Source organism: Phaenicophaeus curvirostris, chromosome 1 (assembly GCF_032191515.1).
Source record: "Phaenicophaeus curvirostris isolate KB17595 chromosome 1, BPBGC_Pcur_1.0, whole genome shotgun sequence".
Lineage (NCBI taxonomy): Eukaryota > Metazoa > Chordata > Aves > Cuculiformes > Cuculidae > Phaenicophaeus > Phaenicophaeus curvirostris.
Window position 1 is genome coordinate 111,178,408 of NC_091392.1, and position 23,118 is coordinate 111,201,525.

Genomic DNA, 23,118 nt, shown 5'->3' on the forward strand with positions numbered 1-23,118 from the left:
TAAGTGCACTGAAACAGCTTCTAAACAGCTTAAACTGTATTTAAGCCACACAGGTACTTGTATATCTAAGCATTCACAAGTTTTCTGCTGTTTTTCCCTAGAGGCACCTGACTGAACTCAGCTCATTTTGTGGGATTCAAGGACCTGGTTCAGCAAAGTACTTAGAAAGTTATCTGAATAGCTCTCACTTCGAAGTTAAGCCTTGCATAATTATTTTGTTGAGGAAGGATGGACTTATGAAAGTACTTAAATGCCTGTGAATGGAGATAACCAGCACGTGGAGCTTTTGGTATGACAAACATTTCTATCACTGGACAACTATGTTGATATATCTTCTCTCCCCAGCTATTTAATGATTTCTGTGAGAAATTTAAAAATGTTATGGAGACTATTTTAAGACTTTGCAAAATCTCTGAATGTGACTTTTGGGGTAAAGACTTAAAGGGCAAAAACTTTCAAAACAACCAGCAAACAGATTTAACTTAGCTTTGTAAACATATAGACATGTCTCTTAAAGGTCAAAGCTAAGCATAGCCCAAGGGTTTGAGTGGGTTGACAGAATTACCAAACTGCTAGAGCAGATGCTCTGCCTGTGCAGCCCTGTGCAGCCCTGGTGCTGCACGGATTTCAAATTAAGTCAGCAGCCTGAAAGCAAAAACTCTTGCTTGAAATTTTCTGGTCAAAATGTTCCTGTTTCAGGACCTGTAGCTCTATCTGGGCTTATGTTTGTGGTCTGTTGTACTTTCTTGCTTTTCAGATTAGGGTTTTTTTTTCAATACAATGAAATCTTTTTCTTTTTTGTATTGTTGGTCTCAGGAAAAGTGTGTGTTATTTCTAAACTGGGGTTGACCTGCAAAAACTGGCTTTAGTGGTGCTGGTTCAAGTTATCCTGAAAGTATTTTTTTTTTTAAGCTCAGACAACTGCAGAAATATAATTTCTACACGTGGACCATGAGGTAGTACCTAGCTGTAACATATATATCCTAGTAATGCATAATAGCCAGATGCCTTGCAGATAGCTTAACAAGCAACCACGATATCTGCCAGTGCAGCCTTTTGGTAGCACAAGAGAGTAGGTGGAGAAGCCCTGTATGCTACATCTGTGGGGTGAGATGCCAAATCTCTTGCGTGATTTCCTCTAGCAAAAAGTTGTTTGTGAAAATGCAGCAGAATACATTCAGTTCAATTAAGCTCAAGACACCAGAGCCTATTAATTATGCAGTGAGCTATAGTTTTACTTTTGTGAGATGCTGAGCACACTCTGCTCCCAGCTGAACCTAGTGGGCCCAGCGTCTCTTTTGATCACTCCCATGATTATTGCAACATTCATCTTTTTGACGGCCTTGATTCCAGTGCAAAGAATTAATATCTGCACCATGCTCACCTGCTTTGACCTAAGTGCTCTTCTCAACTGTATCATCCTGGTCTGAGGCTTCAACAGATAGCTTACCTTTCTGAAAGTGATAGTTTCTGCGAATGGATTGGATGAAATGTGCCCTGTTTGGATGCTTTCAGAGTATGCATAACACATCTGAGACTTTCAGGGGAAGAACAGGGGAAGTAGTGTCTAAATAAAAATGTTACTAGCAAGACTTGGGGTCAGAGACAATACTTGCTGAAGTCTCTCTAGTGCCTTTTTATGGCAGACATGACAGCCAATCCTGATCCAGACTTTGCTCACGCTCTGTAGAAAAGAGAAAGTCTGATCATCACATTTTAAAATTTAATAACAAGTGGCTTCCAATCAAGCATAACAAGCAGCTGCTGCCAACAAGAAAGAGCGTAACGCTAGATGCAGAGTTTCACAACCATTCACATCATGTTCAAACTCTTCACATTAACAAAGATGCACTTACAATCACACGCACCACAAGTTTGTACATGGAAACATTTGTGTTGCCTTCCAAATGTTTTTTCTTTCTTTCTTTTGTTTTGTTTTTAATCTTCTTGAAAGACAAGCAGAGTCTGGTTGGGGCTGACTGTCATGTACCCAAGGTAGTGGTAACGAGCAGACACTGCATCCCACAGTTTGCTGTGGATGATGGTAAACTCCAAAAAAGGCAGTACATCAAAACACAAGATCCTGGGGCACTTTCACACACAGGGCAATCACAGTTATATACACACATCTGCCTGATACTGTAAAACCTCAGCCTGTGTTTTACTGATATATTGGAAAGAAAACAAAACAATAAAGCAAAACAGAACATCTCTTCCTTCAGTCAACGTCCTTCAACTAATTTCTATGAGGAAGCTCTATATCCTGTCAATACCTTAGTGCCCCAGTAAAAGCAAGTGCATCTTAGGTACAATACCAACTTCATTCTCAGCCATATCTAGAAAAATATCCTCCTCTTTTTTTTATTTTTTTTTAATTTTTTTTTTATGGCTACTCGTATCTCTTAAAGAGGGAAGAATAAACTGTACCTGGATGAATGCAGAGATGGTTTTATATTCCTTACTCAAATGTTTAGGAATTTAATACCAAGGTACTGCTGGGCTTTCCTCTCAATTGCCTTTTTGGTTGTTGTCATGGGGTTGGGTTTTTTGTTCAGCTTTTATTCAACTCGAAATGTTTGTCAGAAAACATTTTTTTTTCTTCTCAGTGGACCTCAATTTTGGTGAGTAGTGATTTAACTGGAAACCTTAGAACATACAGGTCACAGACAAAAGTGTTTAGTACACATATCTGACTTTCCATATGGATTAAGTTTCACTGTCCTTCCTTGTCAACTAAGTAAAATATCAGCAGTTTCCAAAATCACCAGCAATAGGTACTTGTAAATGGGTTAAGCTAACACTTCTAGGGTTGGATGCATTTACAACAGGATGGGCCTCATATTTGCAGATAAGCCATGTAAAAAAAAGGTTTGGTTTTGGTTTTAAACTAAGTGTTTGACAAGTGCTAACAAACTTAACAACCTTTCTGAAGAAAGTACATCTTTTTTTTGTTTGGCTGTTAAAACAGTTTTTCTAGGGTAGCTAAGGCTGTTATGTTTCTGTTGGGATGGAGCCCAACATTTTCCTGTTGCCAAACTTCTTATGCCAATAAAACTCAACTTCAGCATGATGCACTTCACATCCCTGTTGCAATTATTTTACATTTTGGCTCCAGAAACTCCTGTGTGGCCCTGTCTGCTTCCTTTTCTCTCAGATGCTTCCCCTCCTTCGTCTGGTTGCAGCCCTGTTCTGGGTTTCACAAGTTGCCCTCTTCTGTCTGCTCCCAGTTGCAGTGGCATGTCGTTTTCTTCCTTTCTTCTATTGCTTAGTTTCTGAGATCAGGTTTTACAGTATATGCTGTATTTACAGAGGGTGGAGTTTACCAGCACAGAAGCCCTTGAGCAGACTGTGGGACGTGTGCAATAATGAAGTGTAACCGGTGTACCTTGCTGCATGAGAGCTCCAACTCCAAACCAGAAACTATTTAGTAAAGTAAAATTGTTTTCCACCACATCTGAGTCTGGGTTGCACGGGTGGGGGTTATACCATTCATAGGGTGTAAACCTGTGGCAGTTAACAGAAACAATCTGTAAACATCAAATAAGAGTACACACAGCGGCAGCAAACCTGCTGAACAATGCACAAAATGAGGTTAATGAAGGAAACAAGAAAAAGAAAACCTCAGCTGAAAGGCTGTCCGCGGGACATCTTGCAGCTGCCTCAAGCAAGCTGTGGAGCTGCGCTGCAATGCCAGGAACCATTCTCACAGTCCCGGATCTAGCACTGGGTTACTCCTTGGGTTGGAGACCTCGGGGGTGAGGCTTCTGCAATGCCCCACGGCCTCCCTGCCTGCACTGCTGACAGACAGACAGACACTTGCAGGTGCGGGGGAACAACTGGAAGCCACATAGCAGGTCCTCGGTACAGCGTTTAGAAAATAATGAAGGAGTAGAAGCCGCCTAAAGGCAACCATTGTCAGCTGTCTGTAGCTGAGATGCTGGATGCTGAATGTGTTCTCCCTGGGTGAGGCTGCGGCAGCAGCAGAAAAAAGGCTGCCAGTCCTTTGAAGACATTTGGGAGCAATTACAGTGTCTGAAAGCCGTAGGGCCAGGTAGTCAGCATCGCAGGGAGAGTGTTAGGCAGAGGATGGTCTTTAATGGAAGAACTCTGCTCTATTCTCTATGCACTGGTCTCCAACTGCAAACCGTGCCTGTTCTGCTCAACAAGACACTTGGCAGAGCTATGTTAAGGACCATTTCTCCCCAAGGTACCTTGCCTGCTGTTGCTTCCCACTGCTTCATGGCTTGCTGAATACCTTCTCATGACGTTTATGAATATAGCTTTAATTGACAATGTCATGCCAATACATTTTAATTACTGTTTCAACAATATAATTACACATTGAATTTATGCACGGCTGTAAGGAGAGTGCCTTGCTTAGCTGAAGTAATAAACTCTGATACTAATGAACTCACTAACTGAAACAGTATGTAGCTTAGGATGCTTTTAGCTGCACAATATTACCATTACTAGTACAATAATATTAAAAATTACATCAAAAGATGTAGTTTTCAGATTAAAGATACAACAGTTGTGCATACACCAGTGAAAAGAAAAGCAGTCATCAAGTTATATGTTTAAATTATTTATAGAATAATGGAAGCAACTGTTGTGTAGTAATGAAATTGTTCCCAACTCAGTTAATGCATATGTGGGGAAACATGTCTTTAACAAGAGACCCAGGATTAGGATTTGTAGGTTGCCTAAGTTACCAACTACCGTAGAAGTGAAGAGGTCCTATGTTGAGTGTTCATTCACAGGGTCTCAGAGTGTTAACACTGGACAGTAAGAAGGTACAAATAACTCTGCCTGACCTGACTGGTAAGCCCAAGGCTGGAATCTTGCATCATTTCAGACAACCACCACGTTCAGTAAGCTGGACATAACTGTCTCCATCACCAAAAGAACGAACTGGTGGTTGATAGAAAGTAGCAATGAAATTCTGGCAGTAGCACTCTTTCTGTCAGACTGGAAAGATTTTTATAGCTCTGGGTATGCATTGTGGTACTAGTTTGTGGAGGCATTTTATGTTTCTTTTATTCTTTGAAAAAAAGCTGATTTTTTTTGTGTGTTTCTGTTGCTGTGCTGAGCTCTAAGAAGGACTTGGTTTACAATTTTGCTCTATTTCATTGCTCGGGCCTTCTGTTTTCCTGTACATTTTCCCCTGATCTACTTTGGACCTTCAGCCGTAGCTATGGTGAGGTATCTGATAAAGATGAGATGCTCAAGGTCACCTTGAACATCTTTTTATATAGACTCTGTGTGACATCATTCACCTCTGGTGGTTCCTATCCACCATCAACATCAACAACATAGCTGATACGGCCTTAGCAGTAAACGGAAATTTTGACAGAAAATGCCTTGATCGTTCCCTGCCAGTGTACTTAGGAAAAGAATCTGAAATCCTTGATAGTGTTGAAAACTTCAGTGCTTGAGTTTAAAAAATAATATAGCGATGCTAGACCTACATAAGGCTCAAAGACAAATGAGAAATTATTCAGCTGCTGAAAAGTCTGAAGAAATAACAGAAAGATTATCACAGTCTATGAAAATTATTCCCAAGTATTTGTCTTCCATGAATTGATGTCAAAATACTGTTAACCTTTCAGTTTACTACAGAAGTGTTAAGAAGTGAATACTTCCTGGCGTTCTTAAAACCAGTCTATCCAATATTTGCTGAAATGCTTGACAAATCTTACAGAAATCTTAACTGATTTGGAGATGCGAACAGGTCTAGATATAGACTGTATGTATAAATGACTTATGTTCTTGTAGTAAAATAAAATTTATAAAGTCGAAAGTAAATTAAGTTGACATGTGAATGCAGTTTTGTGTCCTTCAGCCTGTATAGTCACAATCTAGGCATAATATATAGGCACAATAATTAGGCACTGGGTTTAGGCATCAGTTCAAAAAAAGAATATATGAGAAAACCTGTAAACATTCAGAAAAATATTTTAGCTATTTTGCTGAACTAGTGGGTTCTTTTCCGCTTTTCCTAAAATACATGGGTTATGAAAACAATATGCAAACTTGATATATTTAAGTTGTTACAAGTCAGGGTTTGTGCTGTGTGTTATGAATGTGTGTGAGTCTATACACTCAATGACATGTAAGCCTTTTAGATAATTTTGGCCACAGTTGCCAAATAGGTAGAGGCCTTAGGGGCTATTATGCTTCTACAAGTGTTGTGAAACATTGCAGTAAGAAACCCCACTAGGAGAGAAGCTGCAGGATGAGTTTGCAACTTGTTATATATCAGTTAATCTGCATGTGGAAGATTGTCTAGAAATCCTTCTGCTGCTGGGGAAACAAACACACAAACAAATTTCACCTGGCAATCACAATCCACCATGACACACAAATCTGCAGGGAAATCAGGCTTTATTAATTATGCTGCTTCTGGAACTACTGCTTTTTTGAAAGATTTAAGAAACAAAACATAACAAAGTTACACAGGGTGAACTTATGGCTTTACCCAAAGGCTACCCTGTGATTTGGAGCAACATTTAACAGCCAAGAGAGAAAAGCAAACAAGTTTCACAGCTGATGATTTGTGAGCACTGTGCGTTTCCCTTTTGTTTGCTCTTGGCCATGTATCTGCATGTAGACAGCTCTGCGAACAGACAGAGGATCCTGAGCTTATTTATTCCTGCAAATTTGATGCTGTTATTTTAAAAAATAGAAGTGCCGAGGATAACTAAAGGCTTTGTTTTCACTTCCACTTGTTCCGAGGTGGAAATGACTGTGGGATGTTTTTAGTTTTGGCACACAACTCTAGAAAAGTCAATCTGTCACAGTTGAGCAGATTTAATATTAGTCATGAATGAGATCATGATTTGGGTACAGTAAGAGTTATTATTTATGGTACAGTGAGCCACTGCAAGAACTTGTGGGAAGTCATGACTAATTGCACACAGTCCCATAGCTGTCAGGGATGGATGAATTCTTTCTTTTTCCTATGGCAAACACTAATAAGTTAACCCATGACCTCTCCTCCTCTAACTCCCTCCTTCTTCACAGAATAAGCAATTTAAAGGGAAAAGCAAATCCCACAAACTTCTGTACTTTGGTACTGGTATAGAAACATGGAAACAGACAAAGCATTCACATAGGTTGTCCATCAGAAACAAAGGTTGTTCAGTGGACAACAGAGAAATATATGTTTGAGGCCAGTCACTCTCAGCAGAATTGCTCTTGTGAATGAAGCTTCTACGGGACTGTGTCTTTTGATTAAAAGAAAACAGTGAACTGAAGGAAAGGCAGTGAGAGCTTAATTTGACATGGCTCACACAGAAGTGAAAATCAGGCACAATATTCTACATTGTCAGAATGAATGATTCAGATTACAATTAATTTATGACTTTTGAATGAGGTATTTGTATGTATACATTGAAATATATACATTATTGCTGACTTCTTAAAGTTGAATGCCATAATTTGCAATAAAAACTGCAGCATTTATGTTACTTTTGCTGTGATGTGAATATGTGGACTCCCAATGATCACTTCAGTTCTTATATTTCATAGTGTAAATGTTTTCTCAGGCTGTTTTCCACATACTTTATTAATGTGGAATGTACTGTTGATGCATATACAAAACAATACATAAGAGAAGTAGGGAAAGGCTTGATGAGGGATCTTCAATAAAAGAATCAAAACATTAATCTTTGCGAAACACTAGCAAAAATATTTATGTTTTAAATTATGAAAACGCAAAAATGAAGGGTAGAATGAAATCAAATGAACAGAGTTGGAAATGAAATTTTGAGGCCACTATCTGAAGAAAAGGGCAATAACTGTGCCAGCTCAGAGTCCTGATTTATTGAGGAGTATAGAAAAAAAAAATGTGTATGTGCTTATTTCCTGCTGGTTTTGAGTAGGAACATCACTGGAAGCCTGCCACTGACAAGCAAGGTGCATCTCAGGACAGCGTTGGGAGAGAGTTTTTGATATGCTTCACCTTGCAAATTGTCCCCTCAGGTTCCCATTCACGTTATATTGTATTTCAAGAAGAAATTAGCTGAAGTAATTAACATCCTTCAGCAAAAAACATGCTCACATACTCTATCTTACCTTTTAAGTGCATGCACTGTTAGTGGAAAAGAGATGTGCCTACATACACGTGATAGAAACTGATTTCCAACATGTAGTCTGCTGAGGTGTTGTGTACTGACAAAGAAAGGCTGACACATTTCATCAGGTATTTCTCTCCATTCAGCCCTTCAGGAAAGTAAAATCTCATCACATTGCAATATATAATAGTGATAGCATCATAGAGGTGAAAATACCACGAGACTTTCTAGAATGTTATGCTTTAGGATTGGATAAAACTCTTAGGATGGTATTTTACATATCTACATTGCAAGGCTCATGCAACACCTACAGAAAGAGAGGTAGTTCATGTGGATGCGTCTAAAATTACGTCGTTGACTTACCTTGCAATGACAAAGAGGACACAACTGACTCCAAGGCAGGCTAGGAGAACATACATCCAAATATCAGGAGAAAGAGGGTTTAAAAAGGAGAAAACACCAGGGTTTGTTCCATTTGGCTTCCGGTACAAGATACTGATTCCCAGTGTCATGAAGGGCTTTGAAAAATCAATTACTTTCTCTCTTACATAGGTAATTGTGAGAGGAGCAACGGCCAGATCGGCTTTCTGTAAACACAAATGGGAAAATACTTAATTCTTTTCATGTTCAGCAAATGCACTACTGTACCTTCCATTTCCGCCCCCCCAAGTATTAAAAACTAACCCAAATTTGACTATAAATCTGAAGCGTGAGACAGAATTGCTAGGGTATGACTTGGTACATGATGTTCTGTCTCCTGTTTTGCAGGTAAAGAGTCATTTGTGACTTTCATGTGAGCAGGAGAGGTATGACCAGCGGCATGGGGCTCACTCCTGTGCACTGGGGCAGACAAGCAAGGATTGCCAGAGCATCTGGACAGGGACTACATCCACGAATCAGAGGCTGCTGCAGGGCAGAGGCTAGCTGGAAGCACAACCTTTGCCACTGGACTTTGTAGCCAAGGGGTGGACAGGACCTATCCTATCTCAGTACTTTCTGCCTTACTGCAGATGGAAGTTCCCCCAACATACACAAACCGTTCATTCAGATGTACGGACGTGACTTTCTACTCTGACAAGTGTAATAAAGACAGACCAGTGGCTCTAAAAAACTGAAAGCGAGTGCAAACATTTCTTTTGGGTTGACTTCATATAAAACACCACAGCAAAATGGAGAATAAAAAGAGAAGGATTATTCAATCTTACATGATCTATGAGCTCTTTGACCATCCCATTCCACTCTCCTTTGTCGTTCTGGGCTCCATATTTACCATCAGAAACTAGTTTGACCTCATAGATGAAGCCTAAAATATTTGACAGCTCCTTTAGTAAGTCCAGGCAATAACCCTCAAATCTGTCATTTCCATACAAGGGCTTGTCAGACTTCTTGTACATAACATAGGGATCTTCCTATAGAAAAAGACAGGAGACACGCAACAACAGAAGTGAGGCTTGTTTCAGATTATATAGGCTTCTCTAAATTCTGTATTTTATAAATTGATTGTAATTAAATGGAAATCAGTAATTTACTGTATCCATTAAAAGCTGTTCTAGGTGTGTTAACAAATTGACTGAATCAATTTGTGATACGCATAAGGGCCCTAATTTTCAGTGGAATAGACCATTCAAAGCTCCCATGAGCTTTAATTAAGCAGTGTTTAGCAGCTCCATAATCAGATCCAAGATCTGTACTCTACATTGTCTTACCCTAAGGGATAAGGAAGGGATGTTGAAGGAGAGAGAAGACTAAATAACAGAAAAAGGAGAACCTAAAACTGGTTATTTTCTGAGAAATAAATCTTTATTAAAAAAATCTTCAAACGTATAACATAGCTGTGAGCAGGTATTCACCTGAGAGAACAGAGAACAACATAGGCAGATTGCAAAGTACCTTGTTGCTGTTCTTTTAAAAGGATTTTGGATAGGAGAAGATCAGGGGAAGCAAGTTTCTGCAGTTTAATGTGGCAAAAGACCTGTGGCAAAAGTAGAGCAGTGAAGAGAGAGCCTTTGAGCTCCTTCCCTCCTCCTGAGGAATCAGGTAGAATTACTGTAAAAATGTGGCATTACTGGCCAGGTGGAAAGCATGAGGCTGAAAAACTCATGAGCACCCAGTTGGATATTTTCCATTTATCATAGTAAGGACATAACTCAATCTGTCTATCCACTGTTTGGTACATTTTTTTAGTTCTCTTCATCTCATTTTCATTAAAAACAAAGGATGTATGAGCACTGACTGAAATCCTAGAATTTGTATGAGTTAATTCTTCTGAGAAGAAAAGAATTCAGGGTTCATCCCTGAAATACAGAAATAACCTGAACAATTTTGGAGGTGGATGTTCCTGAAACTCTTTCATTGGCAATGGTGTATGTTTTAATCCATCTTGTGGATAGATTAATGCGTATGTTGGTTCTGAGTCTAAATCAAGAAATTTGCTTGAAAACAGGCTAGCTTAACAAAACATTATTTAGTGTGGAACAAAATAACTGTGGGGTGCAGAGCAGAGGTTGCAAAGGTAGCCACAGACAGCCCCAAAATCCACTATCAGTAACACCTGCATCCTACAGCGGGGCTGGTGGCTTCACCTCTGCCCAGCGAGACTTACCAAAATGGTGGTGACAATGAGTGTCCGGTTAGCCAAGGAATCTGTGATGTTAGTCGATCGGTCCTTATTGCTGTCTGTCATGTTAAGGCCGCTGTATGAGTTCCAAACCCCAATCTGCACAGAAGAGAGCAGGTGAGCGGCTACCTGGCCACAGTGAGCTGAAACATTTCCCTAAATGCTCACCACCTAGGGAGGGTGCACTGGCTCTAGCCACCACAGAAAGAGACACCAATTGCAACGCTAGAGAAGGGACACGGCTGTAGGTCTGAGTAAGGCAGCAACATCAGATGGCTGATTTAGAAAACACAGGGAACATACTGCCCTTTGAAAAGCAGGTGGAAATGAATAAGCTGCAAGAGTATAAGGCACGTCAATACAGCGGTGTATTAGCCAATGTTCTGCAAAAGCGGAACATGTTGACTTTGTTTCCTGCTAAAAAAATGTCAGATGTCTACTTTGATGACTTTTTAAAATTTTGTAAATGGTAGAGTTGAAACATATAGCAAGACCTCTCTCTTCCAATACAACAGATTAAAAGCTTGAATAAATATGCTGAAGTAGATTGATGGATGCACTGGCCTTTTGCTTCCACTGTGCCTTCAGCAGGTTTAGCAAAGATTATTCTGTCACTTCTTGACTACTATATACAACAGAGCTAGCAAGGTGATACCATTTTGCACACTGATCAGTATTTGTTCAGTAAATATAAGTGGCCAAAGGAAAATTCCCTTCTAGCCCCAGAGATAATGAAGAATTCCAGTATTTAATGCCCAGTTCAAGGCCTCAAGGGAAAGACTATCATGATTCAAGAGGATTTGGGTGTATACCTTGTGAGGGCAGAAATTATAACCATGTTGATTTATTCAGATAAATATTTAAATAATATAAACACAGCCTGGAAGCACCTTCAGGGGTCTTTTTAGCCTTTGGATTTACATACACAGCATGTCTGAGGGCTGATGTGAGAAAACTGCAGGCAAAGGGCTGGCTCAGGCAGTTTCGTTTTTATTGGGCATTTGGGGAGAGCATGAGACTGACTGCTTGGGGGACTGATACTGGCCAGTCACAGAGCCATTCACATTGCCTCATCACTCTGCCAGCATGATTCAGCTCCACCTGGGAGGGGTTGGATTTCAGATCCTCCCTGCCGGGATTGCCAGCAAAACTGCCAAATAAGTCTGAGACAAAAATGCACTGACTTGTCTTGTGTACTGAAGGTGTCTATCTCCTGTTAGATGCTCAGCCATTTCAGATCCAGGCTGGATTCTTTTTCTTTGGTTGTTAACTCAGGCGGAGATGGTGTTGCCTTTGTACCAAACCCAGAAGATTAGTTTGTGCCTGCTGAGTGTGGATTTGGTGTATAAAATGTGTCATTTCAAACAAACTTTGGGTTTGTGTCTCTGGGTGTCATTGCTATTGCCTTTCACAAACTTTTTTCAAAGTACGCTTAATGGGGATCGTCATGCCAATTTTTTTTTTTAAACTATTTTTCAAGTGTTTATCAGTCATTCCCTTTGTTTCTAAAATTAGATCAGGTTGGGAAACTGATCAGGAAAGTACAAACAAAATAAAATGTTGCATATTATGACAGCCTGTGCCAGAAATATAATAAATAACCAGTGTCCTTGCACTTGCACCAAGCTGGCTGGATTAATAAAAAAGCCATTCTACTTCTTGCTACTGACTTGACATGGCTGACTTTTATTGGCTGGCAGCAAGGAAGAGGAGAACAACCATGAAGAACATGGAGCAACACAGTCACAGTGCATACAAAATACACCATTCTATGTCTGGATAAAAGAATGACACTGCAGGTCAACCTTGATTAGAGTGATGGAGGAGATCAGAGGGGCACTGGAAGAATGAGGCCAAGGTAGTACATCACTATGGTAAATCTGGGGGATTTATTGCAGTTTAGTGACAAGTTTGAGAGGTGTTATAAGCCCTTCTCAGCAAGCCTGTGCTCTGAACCAATTGTAATTTGGTTTAAATCAATTCAGCATAACACAAAATGCCTAGAGTCAAAAGTGAGATCGGTTCAATAGCATTCTGCATGTCAGGTAGGATGATCTATTCACCAGTAATGAGGAAAATGGGGGCCTTTGTGCTTTATCCTGATTCATTGAAGATTAAAACAAGATTGTTAAGTATGTGCTTTATAATAACAAGAAAAGAGAGCAACAGAAAGTTTTTCACTGGTCTACTCTATAGCATTAAAATTCATCTCAAAACAACACAAAACCAAAATGTTTTTTAACTGTGTATGTGGGAGGGGTGGGAATAATAAGATCTGTATGAAATACATACAAAATATAATGATAAGTGTTATGAGAAATTTTTATCTTGTGACTCCAGAACACTTTAAACATGGTAAATGCAGTTGTTATCTTCTCAATACAAAATGGCAACCATGGGTTGTACCTCCAATGGGGAGCAGAGCATGGAGCAGATCTTTTGACTCCCACTTCTGTGGCTAACCCACCAGGCAAAGGCACCTCAAATTAAAAAAGGACTGAGATTCCTGGGGTAATTTAGTTCTTTTATAAACAAGCTTAGTTACAATTTCCATGTGTTAGTGAATGACAGCAACCACTTAACCATCTATATTATTTTCTAAAGGAGCTAATAACACATTTGCCAAAGGTTTGAGTCAACAGCGCTCAAACATAGCCTGCACAGGCAAAACCCCCCAAGCCTGAATGTTAAAGCAATCCTTGCAGCTGATGCTCATACACATTCAAAATGCTGCAAATTTACAACCCGTGGTGACTCTTAGGTGAATCAGGAATGATAACAGCTGAGAAAAGGAGTGCTAATTCTGTAGCCAGGAGCCTCTGCTTTAGCAGGAGAGAAGCACAGCTTGCAAGAAATAAAATAATAATTAAAAAATTACTTTGGCATTAAAGCTGAATCCTGCCAAGGTATTTTTACTATTTGTAATTTGACTTGGGATGAAACTTATCCTATGATAAAATTTCATACTCTCAGATGGACTTGTGTCTCTAAACTGCAATATGAGTCACTATCAAAACCTAAAAGATGAGTCTGAAGACCCATCCCAAAGGTTTTTTGCATAACTCATCTGTGTACAAACCTTCTTCCACACTTTATATAAATGATTAGAAACCTCGCCAGCAGCCTTGGTATAGAGAAAAACAAACAGAGTTCTTTATTAAAAATGAAAAGAGAACCAATCTGGAGAGCTGTGTGGGAGCAATTACATTTTAAGTCAAAATTAACCCATCAGCGATTATCATTCAGAGACAAGCCAGTATACACAAAGCAAGGGACAATGTTGTCTCCAGCTATCATGAACTGGCAGTTATACCTGTGTTAGGGATTTTTGGACATCCATAGCAGGTACTTCCTAGGCAATGGTGGAGGAAGGCCTGTGGTGCCTATTGGGAGTCCATGTTTGCTGTTTGAGGGCTGGGGCAAGGCCATCCCACCTTCACCCAGGGTCCCCCAAGTCCTCCTCAGTTTCCAGCATGGGCCCCAGGTGGCAGTGGCAGGGTGTGGATGCCAGAAGCATCGCCATCTGGCTAGTGTGAAACATGGCCAAATGCATCTGTGGCTTTGGGGTTCTCCCTATGGTCTCTGTAAGTCAAGGTGCTTTCCATGCCTTACACCTGTGTACCTTCAGGAGAGTTTGTAAGCGGTAAAGTAAGGAAAACAAGATCTTTTTACATGGATTTTTTTTTTCAGAGGCATGCATCCCTGAGCGTCCTGAAGGAATGTAAATTTCTTTTGTCTTTCATTTGAATCATAGAATCGTTTAGTTGGAAAAGATCTTAGAGATCATCAAGTCCAACTATACCTGCCCACTACTAAATAATGCACTTCATCTACCCATTTTTTAAGTGCCTCCAGGGATGGTGACCCCACCACTTCCCTGGTCAGACTGTTCCAGTGTCTTTTGGTGAAGAAATAATTCCTGATATCTAAACTGAACCTCCTCTGGTGCAACTTGTGGCCTTTTCCTCTTGTCCTATCACCTGTCACTTGGGATAAGAGACCAACATCCACCTTGCTACAACCTCCTTTCAGGCTCCTTTTCTCTAGGCTAAACAACCCCAGATCCCTCATCTGCCTGTCATAAGGCTTATTCTCCAGCCCCTTCATCAGCTTTGTTGCCCTTATCTGGATGCACTCCAGCCCCTCAAAGTCTTTCTTGTAGTGAGGGTCCCAAAACTGAACACAGTATTCAAGGTGCGACCTCACCAGCGCTGAGTACAGGGGCAGAATCACTTCCCTGGTCCTGCTGGCTGTACCATTTCTGATTCAGGCCAGGATGCCATTGGCCTTCTTGGTCACTTGGGCCACTGCTGGCTCATATTCAGCTGGCTGTCAATCAACACACCCGGTTTGTTCTCTGCCAGGCAGCTTTCTAGAACCAATTTCTGAAATTGTGTCATGCAGAACTTTCTGCTCTCAAAAACAGATGCTACAACTAACTTAGTCCCCTGTAGTGTCACCATTTGAGCACAGTTTGTGATAAGCAGAGATTTTAGGTAAAAAGAACCAATCTAATCTCAAAAACATGAAGAATTTGTACATGTCAACTCTTGTTGAAGTTATTAGTCAAGCATCTTCTTTACTTTCTCTTTCATATCATGTTTATTAAAAGCAGTATATGTAAGATAAGTCTAGATTTTATCTACATATATGAATTTACCACACAAAGTTACAGTGGCAAGAACTTAAGATTATGTGCGCTTAAAATAATTATTTCCATTTAGACAATTATTTCTAGTACCAAATTTCTAACTTATCCCTCAAAATGCAAAGTACACACTGTAAAATAATAAAACAATCTTAGTAGTTCTGTCTTAACTTTGACTTAAATAATCTTAAGAATAGTGATTTTAACCCCAAGCACAGGAGATTCAAGTCTCTCCTACACCTTTGAAAATTACCTTTTTGTTGTAGTTTTACAAAAGATCTGGTTACCTTTTCTGTTCCTTCCTCCTTGAGGCTAATAATGTCCAAATCAAAATCCTTCCGTAAGCCATCTGTTTTGTTGAAGGTTATGCGCCCTGTCAGGCCATCCCATCGTGCCTGTGTGAACACAAAAAAACTCTTCCTTGTAGCGATTAGTAGGAAATACTCTGAAGTCATAATAAATATTGCATTTTAAATTAACTGTCGCATTGAATCACTTCCAAATATTTTTTTAAACATATGTGGCTTTGTTACTTTGATAAAAAACACTTTCTTCATTTTTTTTCTACAGTTTGTCTTCAATATGTTTAGGGATTTACAATCAGTCACAAGTCTGTGACAGTTTATATATATTGATTTACATATGTCTATATACATACTGTATATAAAAAGATATACTGAAGAAAGAGACAAGGAGAATAAAATACGTATTACACACGCCTAGACAAGGCAGTTTTTTGCACTGCATGAGAATTCACTATGAAACTAAAAAAGGAGTCTGCACTGTCCATGCTTTGGGTCTGAATCTTGGAGTACAACTGCCGAAATGCACCAGCCCCACTGGAGTGATCCTCTTTACCCCGGCCCAGGTCCTGTTAAGTTCTCCATGATGAATGGGTAACAAATGGCAATCGGTGCTGAATGGGAGTCTCCAGAAGGTCCTTAACTGAAGGAATGTAGCTAACCATCCCAAATCACCAAAGCTTTCTCAGCACTTGAGTTGTGTATTTCCTAGTCTTGTGTGATACATACTCCCTCTGTTACTCAGAGCCCAGAACTCCAGATTTTTCCAGGAACACATAAAGCAGAGAAGGGTTTTTGTCATTCTTGCTTGATTTCTTGGACAGATTGTGGTTAAATGTCCCCCCACCAGCACCGGACTCCTAATGTCCTGGACTTTGCTGAATTGTTTCACTAACGCCCTCATAGAAGAAGACACAAGTTCCCAAGTAAATAAATGAGGTGCATCGTTCCTGTAGGAGCACCACCACTGCCCGAGCTCACGGGTATTGATGGCATGATGATGATGGCTCTAAAAGCAGGATCTCTGGAAAAATGCGTTCAGTCAGACAGACCTAAAAAAAACTTGTAGTGTAAGGTACACTCAAGTCTCACAAGCTTGAAGTACAGTGTGCAAGTTACATGTGATCAGTTTCAACAACATTTTACTGTTCAATCATAATTAAGTGAAATCACATTTTCCTTGTTTTAAACATTGGCATCAGGGGTAAGTTAAAGCACTTAAGATATCACTCTGTATAGCCATGATGATTCCCTGTGCTGGCAAAGGCTTCTTTAGTGCAGCAGGACCACTGTCCGCAACTAACTTTCTCTGCAATTTGTTTCCTGGATCTCATGAACTTTGCAGCAAACTCGCTTTCTTTTAAATGAGATCTATCTGTCTCTCACATAGGCACCATTTTTTCCCTAGAGCTGAAGCTTATCTATAAAAGAAAGTACTTGATGGATTTCAAACTGAAGACAATTTTTATAATCTATTTTTGGGAGCTTCCACATTAGATTAAATTCTTCAAAGATACAAGAAAGGTTGATGATAAATGACGGCCTAGTATCTTCACGTGTCAGACAAATAATTTTTAAATGACAAGCTTTTCTACTGCACATTGTTATTTGCTTCATCTAATTTGTTGTAGATGGACGACATAAGGAAAGCTGCATTAAAAATCAACATACTTACAGAATGGTGTCTCCTCTTTCTGTTAAATCTAAGTTCTAGCTCAGAATCTGAAGGATTTGATCTCAGATGCTGGAATGTTAGCACCATGTGTCTCAGACAAATCTGGTGCATCTAGAATTTTGTGGAAATATAGCAGGATTTTGAAGCATGGAAAAGCACAAATGTAACCAACTTGTTATGAGACTTTCCATCTTAATAACACAGGAACATATGAAAATCTCAGCTGTAAACAGTGAAACATTTCTGGGGTTTTATGCTGATATAATTAGGACAGCAGGAGGGAACACATATGAATGCATTTCATTATATAATATCTCTTTTCCAGTTTGTCTTTATTACTCTGACATGACCCCATCTCTTATTCATAAAGATGGAACATTTTTTAAAATATGATCTTTAGAGATCAATTCCTCCTCAGAGGGCAATTTGCTTCTGTGAAATGCTCACATTTATTGATTACATATCAGATGCCCAGCTTCTCTGTTAACGTGATATGATCTTGAATAAAGGAACCAATATGTTATTTTTTGAAATAGTACCGGCAGCCTACATCTCCAATCTTGTAAAAAAGATTTATATGGTGAAATGCTAGATCTCCTTTGAAAATCAGCACTGATGCTTCTACCTGCATACTAAAAAAAAGGGAAAGAAAGGGTGTTATAAGCTGCATATGTGTATGCTCAAATTTCAGTGTATCAGAGAAGAGCATATGGCCATTGTCTAACTTAAATCCCACTTAGACCACCATATAATGACCCAAATGTGACTTAAATTACAAACATGAGTCAGGGATTGTGTTTCAGAAGAGTCAAACTCAAATGCTGAACAAGTTTTTCAGATCCTATTTATAAGGTACATGAATTTTAAAATTAATTTTTGATTTTTATTTTATTCATTGTACTTATTTCAAGTAAAAATAAAACACTGGGCTTGAGCCCAGTGAGCATCTTTGTTTCTGACTTCAACACAGTTGTGGCACCTGCGTATGAGCAGGTCTAGACAGACAGGTGATGTTTCTTTCCTGATCACAAACAAAAGTTTTCCTTCAGAAACAAAGGGAGAAATGAGCTAGAAATCTACAGTCCAGCCCAGGCCTTTGAAAGGCTATGGTAAAACTACCAAGCTTTTAATATAATTTGAGTCCTAATACAGAACTCCCTGCTACATGCAAAGAAAGTGAAAGGTATAATTGCTTCAAAATCAAAGCTGTATACAACCACTTCTAGATGCCCAGCAGGTAAACCAAGGATGTGAGTATCTTTAGGTCCTGTGTTCAGGCAAACAGGATAAGCAGCAATCGCACAGTTCTCATATGCAATTAATGAACAGAAATGAAGCAGAACTGTGAATAGTCAGCAACCACACCGCTGTTTAGCAGAGCAATGAGATTTCATGCTTTTATATGCAGAATCTATAGCAATTTTAATGTTTCTAGTGACACTCCATGTTAAATATTAGAGGATATAATGAAAGTTGAATCAGAATCTAATCATGTAATTCATCAAAAGTAATTGCTTTTTTGCACTCTTTCCTCGCTTTAATATTAGAGGAACTAAGTGTACAATTTGAAACTCTTAGGGGCAGTATGTATTTTTTATTCTGTTTGTATAATTTTGAGCAGAGCTTGCAGCTTAGTTAAAAAACATTATTTTCAGTGGCTTCTGTTTGTAACATCCTTTGCTTGTCTTAGATCTCATTTATGCAAGGTCGCAGGCTGCCTTTGACATCAGAACTGTGATGAGATGCTCTTTAGGGAGTTTTGTTTGCAGCAGTAGTGCAATAACAGTGTTCAAAATAAGGTCTCACATTCTTCAATACTGTGTTTTAACAGATAATTATTTTTCCTACTTCTAAGTTGCAAACATTTGATGACTTTCTCCTGTTTATTAAACAAAATGAAGAATTAACCCAATATACTGGTTTCTTTTGGTAACTGAGAAGCAAACCATACAGGACCAGCAGCTACTCAGACTGTTTTTGCTTATCATTGAAAAGGTGGTAAATAGAATAGATTAGAGATTCAGCCATTTCTGAAGGCTGTTAGGTACCTGACATGGCAAAAATAGGCAAAGCAACCTAATTAAAACTGTGAAACTACTTTTTACTGCTTAAAAAAAATTAAGATTGTGGCCAAAACAGAAACTGAAATGTGGGGTTAAATACTCATATTACAGTATTGGTTTACATATAAATCTCTGGGTAGAAAACTATAGCAACTGGAAAATCATGCTGACTCAGATTCTAAGAGCAGATTCTCCAGAAGCTTGCTATCAATTCACATCACCATCATGCGATCTTTATATCAATTTTGAGTTCATCATCTTGAATTTATTAGTACAGCAGCCTTAGTTTCAGCCAAAGCCAGTCAAGAGTTCAACCACAGAATCAGTTAGTTCAGCTGTGACCAGACTTAATAAGGTAAAATAAAACGTACATTTCATATTCTATTTCTTTTGTCTCTACCAGACCTCAAATTTCCAGATTTGTATTAGCAAGATACGACTAGATCAAGAAATCATAATGCACAGTGTATAAAATGCATTGATTAAGTAAATATTCAGCTTTGTGATAGAGACTCAATGGGATATAGCAGGTAATACATTGCACAAAAGCATGTCAATCCTTCTCAGACAAATTGATTGTTTTTATAACGTATTTGTTGTTTCTTGTTCAATATAAATTTATCCAAGCATTTGAGTTAACCGTTTATCTGCCTACGGCATATTTTCTCTTTCTGAGCCTAGTGACACACTGACAGATACCAGATAGTTGTGTTTCAGATTAGAAAAAATTAAATTTTTCAAGGTCTTTTTTAATGTGTTCAAAGTGCCCAGGTATACAAAAATGCAAAGGCATAATCTTGTTTTAACTTTTAACACTATTATGTTTAAGAATGTTTCATAATCTGCAGACATCTCTGCTCTTCTATTAGTATTCCACTTATTCCAATAATCTGTGAAATAAGAGTTTTCCTGAATCTATTCTTTACACCTCCACTTATAATTAATCAAGCAATCTCTTTTAGAATTTCAAACTCAAGTTTTAAACTTTTATTGTTCCCACTGTTCAACAAAATAAGAACCCCCCTATTTTGAACATAGGCCGAGACTTAATGTTAGAAGAAAACACCTGAGACACAAATAGACGCCTCCAAATTAAAATAAAAATGTGACTGTATCACTTACAAAATGTGTACATATTGAATCTGTTTTAAATGTTATAAGGAAAAACTTTTATAACTCTTAACAAACTTTTAAAGTATATAGACAAAAGGAGTTGATAAAACTTCTGAGTGAAGAGCCTAGAAGAAAAGTTATTTTAGCACAGTATTGTGGCAGAAAATTAACTGTTTCGTTGTTCAGCTACAAAACCCTGCACAATACCAGGTTCAACCTGACTTTGTGCAAGATTTTCAGACACTTTACATCTGCTGATGAAGCCTGAATACTTTTTAAATAGAAAAGTATTGTAAATTGATGATAAACAACATCTTATGCAAAAACTATCCTTGGATATAAGTGCAATGTTAAATGACAGTCTTCTTCATTCAAAAGCCCTACAAACACATCTAGGCACATAAAAAAACCCAAACCTGCTGCAACTAATTTGAGCAATTCCCCAATTAGACAATATTTTCCCATCTACTCAGTTTTCCTGTTAAGGCAGTGGAATTATCTTGACCTTTGGTAGGTTTCTTTCCCAAGCATTTTAAAGGTAACCTACAAAGGCAAGATAGTAGACTGATTTTTTTTAAACTTTTTTAAAATTATGGATATATACGTTGAGCATATTTGTATTTTCAGTTTTTGGTGTTTTAATCTGTTTATTTATTATCAGAATTTACTAGGCAAAACTGAACATCAGTTATCGATTCAATTTACATTTCTGAATAACCACAGTTTTGAAATAAAAGGTATGACCTTACACCTTACACCTTACACCACCATCATGCAGTTGTTTGTTTTGGTTTTTTTTTATTTAATGATGAATGAAGCAATGGGAAAAGATATTGGCAATCACCTGACCTAGAAGCCAGGAAGCACTCAACTCCTCACATTACATTTGCTCACTTATCATTGCACAATGGTGCAGACAGGATAACTTCATAGTCTTTTTGGACATATATGTTCTAAAATGAATGTATTATGCGTCTGGATTGAGATCAGGTAAATCTTTCTGCTTCTGTGCTAGTCTACCAAAATGAGCAACTTGAAAGGAAACTAGTCCTGTCCTGAACAGAGACTTCCTAATTCTCTTTAGCCACCATTTCACTAGAACGTTTTCCTTCAGCCAAACAGCAGCAGCCTAGAAAGCACGACAGCAAAGGAACCACCCCAAGTGCTGCTGTCTCCATGCCACTTTGGTTAAGGCATCTTTCAGCTTGCAGCAAAATGTGGCAGATAAGTACATATGGGGATCTCAAACAGCATGTCAGGAGTACCAGAGCGGCAGACCTGTTCTGTTTAATCAGCATTGCCTGCTTATAAAGAAGGTGAAAGTCTACTTTAATTTTAAACTGATAATCAAAACTTTCTGATGAAGGCTGTGGTGCTAACTGGCATCCAAATGCAGAGGTGGCAATGATGTCTCTTCGATTAGGCCTTAGATTTATTAACAGAGCAGAACTCTGATGAATAATTCTACAGAATTATTGACAATGATTAATGCACATATATAGAGGACATTGATTATATTGCTTGATGGCAAGACACAAGACAGTGAGGGAACTCTGTTTTTCATGTTGGGTATTTTCCCTACTCCAAACTTTTGCTTCTTGTCTACAAAATCAGATATTAGAAAAATGTATAAAACATAGACATACCTAAACTTACTGCAGCCACATGCTCAGAATATCACAGATCACTGTACTACAACAAAATGTTCCAATACCATAAATAAAGATACCACTACCTACTAACCAAAATGGTAAAGACCAAGGAAACGTTTAGTTTAATTTTCCTTTGGTTTTCTTTCCTTTTGGAATAGAAAACTCTTTCTTTACTACAATTGCATAGACAGTTCATAGATTTAAGCAATAGTGATATTTCTTCCAGTTACAGTGGAAATCATAACATGTTTTGAGCCACACATCAACTTAACAGCTTTTAGAATTAATCCTCTTATTAAAAGAGATCTCCAAGGATTATGGAAGTGAATTAGTGTATGACTTTTCCATTATCCTAGTCCAAATGTAGCATAACAGATATAGTAAGAAGAATTTCAACATTCACCATTACAGGGTCTTATCTACCCCTCTGAAAATCATGACACTTCACAGTGTCTTTACTCAGAAGAGGTCCAAGACTGGAACAGTCACAGGCTTTTATTGAGCAGCGCTGGAATGGAAAAGAGGTGTGGGGGAGGCTTGCTCTTGGGAAAGGGTTTAGGCATCTGTTAGAAGACAGCACACCACTGTCTTGAAGCAAGAGAGAGAAATAGCAGGTAAATAGAAAAGGGAGATTTCTTAGGAAAGTCACAGGCTGTTCTGTGAGCCTCTCAAGAGCACTCATTTCCAGAGCAGTAGCTGAGCTTAGTGGCATTCAGGGATAGTCATATGAAAGGTTTTCGGTGTGACAAATTTGACAAGGAACCCTCAATACTTGAGGATGATGGGTTAGGTGGATTCATCTCAGAGCATATGTTTGAAAAGTGTCTGAGTTACTTTAAAGCTTACATCTACCAGATTGCTTTATATCAATACCAGACATGAGGGAGTGGGTGTGGAGAATTAGAAAGGAAGGTCAGACTTTGCCAGTTATTCTTCCTAATAAGAGCAGAGTCTATTTTATGATGCACAAACA

The 23,118-nt window shown here is 38.7% G+C and overlaps 1 protein-coding gene across 2 annotated transcripts in view; it reads right to left on the reverse strand.

Annotated features, from left to right (window-relative positions):
• Positions 1 to 23,118, reverse strand: part of GRIK1 (glutamate ionotropic receptor kainate type subunit 1) — a 168,119-nt gene that overhangs the window by 20,635 nt on the left and 124,366 nt on the right. For both annotated transcript variants that reach the window (XM_069870936.1, XM_069870945.1), the window contains exons 8-13: positions 15,628 to 15,735; positions 13,772 to 13,816; positions 10,678 to 10,791; positions 9,281 to 9,484; positions 8,439 to 8,662; positions 3,386 to 3,504 (exon numbers count right to left, since the gene is read on the reverse strand). In XM_069870936.1, the coding sequence (XP_069727037.1) occupies positions 3,386 to 3,504; positions 8,439 to 8,662; positions 9,281 to 9,484; positions 10,678 to 10,791; positions 13,772 to 13,816; positions 15,628 to 15,735 (814 nt within the window). The remainder of the gene's footprint in view (positions 1 to 3,385; positions 3,505 to 8,438; positions 8,663 to 9,280; positions 9,485 to 10,677; positions 10,792 to 13,771; positions 13,817 to 15,627; positions 15,736 to 23,118) is intronic.